Source organism: Amphibalanus amphitrite, unplaced genomic scaffold (assembly GCF_019059575.1).
Source record: "Amphibalanus amphitrite isolate SeventyFive unplaced genomic scaffold, NRLGWU_Aamphi_draft 000021F_arrow, whole genome shotgun sequence".
NCBI lineage: Eukaryota > Metazoa > Arthropoda > Thecostraca > Balanomorpha > Balanidae > Amphibalanus > Amphibalanus amphitrite.
In genome coordinates this window covers 1,364,549-1,375,437 of record NW_024881517.1, presented here as the reverse complement: position 1 = coordinate 1,375,437, position 10,889 = coordinate 1,364,549, and the positions used below count along the sequence as shown (strand labels likewise).

Below are 10,889 nucleotides of genomic sequence, written 5' to 3'. Positions count from 1 at the left end.
AACGCGAAACTTGGCATAACTTATGAATACAAAGGTCACTTTTTGTTAGAGCACCATATCATTTGTTAATAACTTTTTGTTTCAGTGTACTGATGCTGATGTATTCCACGAATCTTTGGAACTTAGGGCCAATGTGTCAACATGTACAGTGGAATCCGCTTAATAAATCCACCTTGGTGACAAGTTGTTTTGGATTTATTAAGCGGTGACTTTATTAACCCTATTAGTGGCAGGGGGGTTGTTTTTATCCACCCCTCAGGTTTTTCGGGAATATCTCCGAAACCGCTGAAGCTACGATGCTGAAATTTTCTGACTTTTCCTAAAACTAAATTGGGCACATTCCCTGAAAATTTCAAGTTCATAACTTTACCAGGGGCGGCTCCAGAGCACTGGGAATTGGGGGGTCCTATTCGTGAAGCGAGTCATTTGGGCGAAGATCACGATGCTGCACCAGTTTTACGAACAGTGAATGAAAGGTATCATGTGATAACATATGCAAAGTTATTGTGCATCCTCTTTTGACACGTTTTTGCTATAATAGGCGGATCCAGGCGTCCAAAAAGGGGGGTTATTTTTTACCTCCCAACATAGGTGCCCTGACACCGCCTATGCATGACCAATACAATTTTAGTCGTTCTCTCATAAGAAAATTGTAACATAACAAGACCATTGCCACCCTTTTTAGAAACAGTACCAACAAAAACCTTATTTACTATACTTTTTGTGTACCCCCAATCTCAATGATCTGTATCCGCCTATGATTTTTGAAAATGCATATTTTTAGGATCCATGTGAATTCCTGGTTCATTCTCTATCGATTGGTAAAAGTTGCGTTAAGATTGGTTCAGAAACCTGGCCGTGATAAACAGTCTAAAATGTATCTGCAATTTGCCCGTTTTTACCCCCCTCTACCCCCCTATTGACATTTTTAATTTTTTTTTTAGAAATGTAGATCTCGTTGAGCCAAATCGAATGCCGTTTGAATTTTGAAAATCGGCCGGTTAGATCTCGAGATATCAAGGGGGGGTCGTAAACAGCCCCCCCCCTGCCACTAATATGGGGTAGCCAGGAGCCTGCCACTAATAGGGTTAACTGGAGTCAATTATTTTCATTAAAAAAGCATGTATTGCAGTGCAGCTGCACGTTCCGTTCCGTGCAATACAAGCGTATAGGCTAGCATTCCTCATTGCCTTACTTTTTCCAATGAAAGTGACCAGGGGCTCCGCCATCGGTGGGGTCACGGGGGTCCAGACCCCCAATAATTGGACTTTCGAAATGCAGCCTAATTGATAAAGGCGCGCGTTTCAGGGTTGGCCATCCCCTTAATTAACCTGCGATCGTAGAAATGCCCCTGAAAGTGATCAGCGCACACTGCACAGCTGTCACACCCAGGGGCGTCGCCGACGGGGGGGGGGGGGTCGCAGGGGTCGCGACCCCCCCCCCCCCACACACACTCATCAGAACGAGGGGGGGTCGACCCCCCACTTTTGGCGATGCTGAGTATGCTTTTTTTTAGTTATAATGTCAGTGAAGTTGGCGTCAGCAACATCAACAAATACGTCAAATTCAGAATCGCTTCAAGAGCTCCCTAGTCCCTATTGCTTATATGTCAATATGCTGTGGGCGTGGAACATCAGCATGACAATATTTTAAAGTAGCCACTATTCTAGTCCCTTTTTATCCCTTTAAATGAGTGAGCGCGCCATAACTGACCCAAACGTTCGTCTGATTGTCTAAATAACCGAAGGTTTGTTGTCAATAGTTAACCTTCCAGGCGGGGGGGCATTTTTTGCCCCTCCCCCCTTTAGTTTTTTCGATATATCTCGAGAACCGCTGCGCCGATCGTCATTAAACTTTCAGTACCCTCCCGGGAGTAGCTAGCGCACATGGTGACCAAAATTTTTTCCAAAGGCTATGATAGGTTGGCCGCTAATGACGTCAGAGTGACGTCATTTCTGCCATTTTCGACCCAAAAAAAAGGTTTCGCGGGAAGAGCTGTCAGGCCTACAGCCTTAGAGATACAGAAAAATGTTTCAGACATAAAAGGTGTGGAATCAAGAGGGCTACAAAACTGCTATTTCGGTTTTTCGAATGTTTGGATTTTGACCCCCAAAAATAAAAAAATAGATTTTTTTTAAATATAATAGCCGAAAAATAAAAATAAAAATGAATTTCGAAAAACCAGAATACATGTGATAGTCCCTACCGCATTCTATCTACATACCAAATTTGAGATCGATAACTCTTTTTTTGGCCAAGTTATAGTGAAAAAACTGTACAAAATTGATGACGTCAAATTTTCAAACTCAATTTTTAGCAATTCTGGAAATCGTAGCGCAAAACAAAGACCACCATTAGACTCCCCGTGACGAGCTGCATCGAATCAATACCCATTTTATGCAAAAATATCAACTTTGAAATTTGACCTTTTTTGACCTGACCTTGACCTGACCTCCACCAGAAAGTGACCTAAACCGTACCTGATGGTCTTATAACCAACACCATTGAGTTGGAAACGAAAAACTGGCCATAAAACATGCATCGCATAACCTTAGTAAAGTTGGGCTCATGTGGTGACCCTTGGTGACCTTTGGTGACCTGACCTGTGACCTGACCTGGTATGACCAGTGACCTCTAATAGCAACATATGTACTAGACAACTGACGCCTTATCGCTGATTTTCGACAAAATGCGTTTTACTCGGTGTTATCACGCGCAGTGGAAGGGGGGGGGGGGATTTCGCCCACCCCTCCTGTTTTTCGCCAATAACTCGCGCCGCAAGCATAATATCAATGTGAAATTTCGGCTACCTGTCCAGAATTGAATTGCGGATCTTCTCGTGCAAGAAGTAAGAAAATCGGTTCACAACTTTTCTAGTAATAGCGGTGTAAAGTCAAACATCCTGCCGCCGCGGCGGCGCGGCGGCGCGGCGGCCGGCGCTAGCCGTTACGCGCCGCCTGAATTGTAGACTGTGCCGGGGCGGGACGGTTCCGTCTTTACATCGCGCTCCTTACCGCTGATTATATTAGATTCGCGTCAAATTCGGTGAGAAGACTGAGAAATGTACAGGCAATCATATGGTCAAAGAATTTTGAAAATCGGCCGGTAACAACTTGAGTTATGAGTGTGTAAACACAAAATTGTGATTGCCGCGTTTCCCGCGTCGGCCGACGCCGCTTCAGCCGGCGACATCTTACCCTTAGCAGGCTTCTAACTGCCACATTTATTGTTGGATTATCTAGAAATTCACCATACATACTCACAAATGTTTGCTCTTTCGTATAGTGAAAGTTTTTAAAAAATCGGCCGGTAACTTTTTGAGTTATCGGCGTGTAAACGCAAAAAAGTCGCTAATATGGCAGATTTGACCACATTTGACCTCATTTGACCTTGAAGATATTGACCTAGGGTCATGAAATTCACACACAACAGAGTTCCCCATGGCCCCCACCTACCCTCCAAATTTCGTCTTTCTAGCTCCAGTGGGAGCTGAGATCTTAGGGGGGGGCGACATCCGCCCCCCCTTCCACTGGGCGTAGTACTCGCAACCCTTCCACTGCGCGTGTTATAGCGCTTTCCCTAGAAGCCCCGTGAACGGTGAAACATTTTATCTTTGACCTGACCTTTGACATCATCGGTGACCCCGAGTTCAATGAAATTTGGTTTCTTAGAACAAATTTGACAGGGCTATCGAACGCCGTTTGAATTTTCCGGATCCGTCCAGTAGTTTCGGAGATATGGGGGGGGCAAAAAATGCCCCCCCCCCCACCGCCCCGAAGGTGGCCGGGAGGCCCACCGCCTGCCGGGTTAAAACACTATTCTTTAGAATTGTGTTTTCCTATTGAAAAATAATGGTTGCAGTCGATTCGTCGGATGACGTATCAGTAACTACGAGGTACATATAGCTAGCCTCAGCCCTGACTACCCTCGGACCCATGCCTGCATAGGGGAAATTGGGTCAGATGGCGGACCCCTCTCGGGCTTTCCCAATAAGACGCGCCAAAACGAGCATATTGCAACGAAACTTCCAGTGACCTCGAGTCAATGAATTTTACACCTACTCTAAAAATTTATTGGCCCTGATTCGAATATGGATGACCTTGGTTCACTTTTTCAGTTTTATTTGCTTCCACATAGGTACGAGTGTAGTTTTTGGAGCTGATTCCGAGTTTGGCGCCCGTTTGAACATAAGAAGTAGTTTTGACAAATGGTGGTTATGTAACATGTTACGAAGCTATCGTTGGTGGTTGTCACCCATTCTAGATGGCCGTCAGGAAGCCTGCTGGTCGACCTGACCTGACCAGATCCGATCTACCCCAAAAGCATGGAGTCATTATCTTTGTTCAAAACTAACATCGAACTCGTACTCGGGACCCCGATAACAGCTACGGCTCACAAAGTTCTAGCAGGCCAGATTTTTCATTCTTTTGGGCGTTGACCTAAGGTGATCCGGCCAAGACCTTCAAATTGGGCATCATCGGCTTTCTCTCATCACGGGCAGCATCCTCGCTTTTCCGCGAAGCTCTACCTCGATCAGGGGCCGAAAGCATACCTTAGCGTTACGCTGGTAAACGTTTTACCTTAGCGACCCGTAAAACACGAATAAGAGCTACAGCGACACAGAAAGCGTATTCGATAGCTTTTTTAACCCTCGCCGGCACAGGGTTAGAAAAAGTTGATGAATCACCCGAACAGTTGATGCAACCCCCCCCCCCCCCACCTAAGGTTTTTTCGCAAATAACTCGCGTAAAAAGCGGCCGATCGCGACGAAACTTTCAGTACCTTCGCATTGATCAATTTTACACTTACTCTGAAAATTTCATGACCCTGACCCGAATGACCCTTGACCTGTGAGTTGTGACCTCTTTTCCGAGACCATGTTTGACCGGAATCGCGATTCGGCGTATGTCGGCTCGCATTAGCCGCGCGTTTGCAAGCTTTACGTGGTTTCAAACGTTCAAACGTGTGATTTGATGCTGCTCCCATGCATTAGGGTGAGTGTCAAGGTCACCTGAAGGTCAGGTCAGGTCATTGACCTTTGGTGACCTCGGGTCACTTTTTCGAGTTTTACATGTTTCTAGGCTAGTTTTTGGAGCTGAATTCGAATTTAGCAACCATTTGAACATTTACGAAGTAGTTTCGGTGCCTTCGTAACATGTTACGAAGCTGTCAGAGGCGGATGACAGGTACTACGAATACCCGTCACGACCGCTACCGGTTGACCTGACCCCTGACCTGACCCGACCTGGTCTAAACGCTTAACGACATCATCTGTGATCAAAACTAACACGATATTCGTGATCAGCACCCCGGAAAACCCCCTAGCAGCCACACTTTACGACTTTCTAACAGGTCCCGATATTCCCGATTTTTGGGTCAATGACCTCACCTGGAAGGTCAACTGATGACCTAGGACCTCAAAATTGGGTATCATTGGCTTCCTCTCGTGACGGGCAACACGCTCGTTTTTTCCACGAAGCTCTAGCTCCATCAGGGGCCAAAAGCGAGGGGGGGCGTACCAACCCCCCCCCCCCCCCCGCCCCTTGTGCCGTCGAAGGACTCAAAATGGCCTGTGCCGGCGAGGGTTAAAGCTCTTTCGCCAACTTCCCCTCAGATATGACTTCGGGTCTATGGCTTGTGTACCACAGAGGCCAAACAGCTAAACGGACGGATTTTGCCGAAGCATTTGTTCTGTAACAACCTATGATTCAGTGAATGTGTAATGTGTATGATATTCATGTTATCACCATCGTGTTTGATAATATGCGATATAATATGCGATACCAGTGATAATATGCGAAATGAACTACTTTGGCCAATTTCGTGACCTGCGGGTTCTGACCTGACCGTGACCTGAGGTCAACACCCTAAGTTGACCTCACCCAAACAAAAAGTATATCATTCGACACGCCTGAACGAGACGAACACAATGCTGCCAAAATCGCGGCCCTGCGGCCGTTTTTTTGCGAAATTATTCACCCAAAACGGAACCGTACCTTGGGGCACTTAACCTGACCTCAGAGGTCACCGTTTGACCTAGGAAATCGGGTATCAATCTCTGCGTCTCGTAACGGCGCACACGCTCGCTTATTCCTCGACGCTTGCTCCACCAGGGGCGAAACGTAGAAACCCAATAGGTCCGGCGTGGGTTAATTAATGCACAGGTTCGAATTTTGGTAAATAACTTTGCTAAGAGTGGTTGCAGAGCCGAAATTTTTGTCTTCATCTTGTTTGTCTAGCTCAGGCGTGTCAAATGGTATCCTTTTTGTTTAGGTGAGGTCAGCTTCAAGTGTTGACCCCGGGGCTAGGTCAAGTCAGAGCCCCTGAGGTCATGAATCTGATCGAATGAGATCATATAGCATATCATTCGAGTCAACAGGTCCTGCCGAGTCCATCGGTGGCTTTCCCGGCTCGCTCGCTCCATTTGATCGGAACGTAGGTATTGCCCAAAACCCAATGACGTTAACGTCATATATGAGTTAACGTCATATGACGTCACTAACTAGTCACGCAAGTTTACTGGCCAACAATGGAGAACTAAAGCACAGGACCTTGTAAGGAGTGCATGAAATCACGATTCCTTGTGCTTGAGTTAGTTTTAGATCATTCCTGGCACCAAAATAAGTTTCCATGTGTTTTGGCGAGGGAGGCCGGTGCTGCCACCTAGTCTGCCCTGCGCAGGTGCCGGTACGACAGCGTAGATGGCGCGACAGGGCCAGTCGCCGGCCGAGTCTCCCAGCTGAGCTGAGCAGTGAGCGCTGTGAAGGCATGGCTTGCAGAAATTCCGACACTTCTTGACAGCCAGCTTGTTTTCGCTTTTGTACGCTAATTGTGAGAAGAAGTCCGTAAATTTGGTTCTCTCATGCAATATGCCAGTTGCAACTACCAGCATATATGCCCAAGCTCCAAAGATATGTAGGCAAACCTGGTAGAGCGCTCCCGACGAAAAAGTAGGGACAAAAATGGAATAGTTTAGTAGTCACGACTCTGGGGACCAAAGAGCCTTAACCCGCGCCCCGCTGGGCTATTCAGCCATACGCGCCCTGCTGGAGGGGGGGGGGAGGGCAGATTCTGCCCCCCCCCGTCTAACTTCCGAACCGATGGTCGTAGAAAGACGGGGAAAACAGCAATCGAAAGCTCTCAACAAGACGGATCTTAAGAGCCCATTTTTTTGCTTAAGTAGGTCGGAGATCAGGTCAAGGTCAGGTCAAGGGTACAAAATGCAAGTTTCTACAGTATCGGCCTTGCACCGTAGTTGCCGAAGAATGGACTGAGACTGATTGCCCAAAACGTGTTCTTAGGCTACCAAGACAATATTTGTTGCATACAATGTCATGCAAAGGACAAGGTCAAGGTCAGGTCAGGTCACCAAAAACGAAATATGGAAAGGGCATGTGCAACACATGTTTTATGGACCATTTTATTCATAGAATTCAAAAGGCACACTCCATAAGTGATATGGACCACATTTGGATGAATTTCAGGTCGAGGTCAGGTCAAGGTCAGGTCAAGTAAGGTCAAATTTTGAAGTTGGTTGTTAAGGCCTAAAAATATGTCTATCTGATGCAGCCTTTCACGGCGAATCGAATGGTGCTGTTTTTGTTTTCGTACGATGTCTAGAACTTCCCAAAAAATTCGTTTGGCAAAAAATTTGTGTGTCGTCACGTCAATTTTTTTTTTAAATAACTCCCACATTTTTTAACCGACTTTTCTAGAAATTAGTACGTTGGTGCACATAGACCACTAATCTGACATATATTCCGGTTTTTTCGATACACTTAAAATTTTGGATTTTATTATCATTTTCCCAAAAAAGTCAGTTTTTTAAAGAAAAAAATGGGGCCAAAATCCAAATTTTTGATAGCCATTTGGTAGACAAGGTAAAATCACGCATAACCTTTTTGTTACGTCTTGATTCCTTTAAAAATGAAGATGTTAGCGGCGTTTGAAATTTTGCCGTTTTTGAGGCGAAAATGGCGGACATGACGTCACTAAAACGTATTTTTTTTTTTTTTAAACGATGGATTTCGCTCAAATTTTCAGGAAACGTGTTAAATTGATGTATGATAAAGTACTGAAAGTTTGACGTCGTTGGCGTAACACGTTTAGAAGTTATTGGCAAAAAACGGGAGGGGGCAGATTCTGCCCCCCCCCCCCCAACGAGGTGCGGGTTAACCCTGGCCGGACCTATTGGTTTCTACTTTTCTACATACGTGCCGGCCGAGTGGAGGGGGCGGGTACGATCCCCCTCGCCGGTTCGCCCCTGGTGGAGCTAGCGCGTCGCGGAAAAAAACGAGCATGTGCACCGTTACGAGACGCAGAGATGCTGCGACTGAAGATGTCCCATCACCTTCCACGGTGCCTTGTCACGTGGATTCACCACTTCCTCCGAGACCGACGCGCCTGCGCGGAGGTCAATGGGTCACGGAGCCGGAACCGCCCATTCCGAGCTGGCCTGCCGCAGGGGTCCGTCCTCGCACCGACCCTGTTCACGCTGTGGTCGGCGGACCTCGTGGCGGCGCTGAAGCGGATCCCGGGCACCTCTGTCTTCCTGTACGCCGATGACACCGCAACACTGTGTTCCGGCGGTACGATAGCGGAAGCCAGGGACCGGGCTCAACAAGCGGCGGATGCCATAGCGAAATGGGCCCGCGACTGGAAGATGCGGCTGGCAGGAAGCAAAACGCAAGTTTTAGCCCTGTCGCAGCACTACGTCGACGCCCGGGACCTGTACATCCACGTAGACGGGGCACGAGTGGACGCTGGGAGACACCTTCACCTTCTCGGCGTAACCCTGGACCGGCAACTTCACATGGGCGAGCACTGCGCGCGCGTTCGGAAGAAGACCGAGCCGAGGATCGCACAGCTCCGTAAGATGACCGGGCGTTCCTGGGGCCTGCGGGAGCCACAGCTGCGAGTAGTAGCCAACGGCTACATCCGCGGTGCCCTGGAATACGCGGCGGCTGCATGGCTCCCTGCAGCGTCCGAGTCCCACGTAGAGCTACTGGAGATGGAGATGCGCGCGGCAGCCCGCGTTATCACCGGGTGCCCCGTGAGCACGCCGAGGGATTCGCTCCTCGCGGAAGCCGGTCTGGTTCCCGTGAGAGCACGCCGGGACCTGCTCGCTGCCAGACTGAGCTGTCTGGCAGCCTCACAAAGAAGCGGCGACCCACTGCGCGCGGTGGCCGAAGCAACGACCCCACGGCGGCTCCGCACCACCACCGGCTGGCGCGACACGGGGGCGCGCGCCCTGGTGAGCGCGTACGTGCGAGATCTACCTGTGGAGGAGCGCCTGCACGTCACCATCCCGCCGTGGATCGATGACACCAGGGTCCAGTTCAGACTTGACATCGGCAACCACATCAGCCGCACAGCACCACCCGACGTCCGGCGGGAGAGAGCGGAGAAGCATCTGGCCACCCTCCCAGACGACGCCGTATGGGTGTGGAGCGACGGCTCGGCGGAGGGAGGTGTCTCAGCCGGAGGGAGTGGAGCGCTGATAATCCTCCCCTCAGGCGAGGAACACGAGCTCCGAGCCCCTGCAGGCAAGATATGCAGCAGCACCCGCGCCGAACTGGTGGCGATCCGCGGGGCACTGGAGATGCTGCTGCAGCTGGAGGGCGGCCTGGCGGAGAGCCCGGTCATCGTCTGCGCCGACTCGCAGGCGGCGCTCGCCACACTGGCGAGTGGGGCTGGGAGCCAGGCGACAGCACTCGGCGCCGCCGTATGGCGACTGCTCCTGGCGCTCACGGACGGAGGACGCCGAGTCTTCATGCAGTGGATCCCAGCGCACTGCGGAATACCCGGCAACGAGAGAGCGGACGTGCTGGCTAAAGAGGCATCCAGCCTGTCGCAAGACGCCGTCCCAACGGACGTCCGCTCGATGGTGAAGGCAGTCGGCCGCTCCGCCACCAAGGCATGGCGTCGCAGCTGGCCAGACAGCTTCTTCAAAACCATCATGGGAGACCGGATGCCGATGCCGGTGCTCCTGGAGTCTCGCGACGAGGCGGTCAACGTCCACCAGCTGCGGGCGGGACACTGGAGCCGCTCGCAGAGCTACCTTCACAGAATCGGACGCCGCCCCGAGCGCGACTGCCCACAGTGCAGTGATCTGGCCTGCCCGGCGGCGCGCTGTCTGGTGTGTCGCGAGGGCCCGGACACGCCGGAGCACGTGCTGCTGAGGTATCCGTGCTTGGCTGGCGCGAGGCTCCGCCTACTCGGCAATATCAGACCGGACCCTACGCAGCTTCGGGACGGCGGGGCCGTGGCGGCCTTGAGCCGCGGCTACCTCAGTCACCAAGAGCCGTTGGGCTACGGTCGGCCGTGAGCCGACCCGGGGAGAACTACAACAACAACAGACGCAGAGATTGAAACCCGATGTTAAGGTCCTAGGTCAACCGGTGACCTCTGAGCTCAGGTCAAGTGCCCCAAGTTACGGTTCCGTTATTGGTGAATAGCTTCGCAAAAAACGGCCGCAGAGCCGCGATTTTGGCAGCATCGTGTTTGCCAACATTCCATGGATCCAAGCTAAGCTGCTGCTACCGCGATCAAATAATTTTCCGTCCGGTCCTCTTGGGCCACCTTGTGTGTAGCCGGAAGTGGATTACGTGTAGAAAAGCGTCTAGATTGCGTTAAAGTTAGTTTTTTATTCAGCTTGCATCAAACAGGCTGGATCCCATTACTAGCCCTCGCCGGCCGAAGGGGGGGGGGGGTGCCGCCCCCCCCCCATTTAAATCATGACCTTACTTTTGGGACACCCTGTACCTGACCTTTGCTTCAAGCCGGATCTTTTGACACTAACCGAATTTTCAGGTCAGGTCAGGTCACTGACCTATGACGTCATAAGTGAACCTCTGCACGGTCTTCAGATGTCGCAACTTCGCAACGCC

The 10,889-nt window shown here is 50.3% G+C and overlaps 1 protein-coding gene across 1 annotated transcript; it reads left to right on the top strand.

The window, feature by feature from the left end:
• The first annotated feature begins 8,323 nt into the window (after positions 1-8,323).
• LOC122391245 lies at positions 8,324-10,327 on the top strand. The gene has a single exon (XM_043384993.1). The coding sequence runs from the start codon at positions 8,324-8,326 to the stop codon at positions 10,325-10,327; it is 2,004 nt and encodes a 667-aa protein (XP_043240928.1).
• The last annotated feature ends 562 nt before the right edge of the window (positions 10,328-10,889 follow it).

Coding starts and splice junctions, on each gene's coding strand:
- LOC122391245 (XM_043384993.1), top strand. CDS start 8,324: ATGCTGCGACTGAAGATGTCCCATCACCTTCCACGGTGCCTTGTCACG.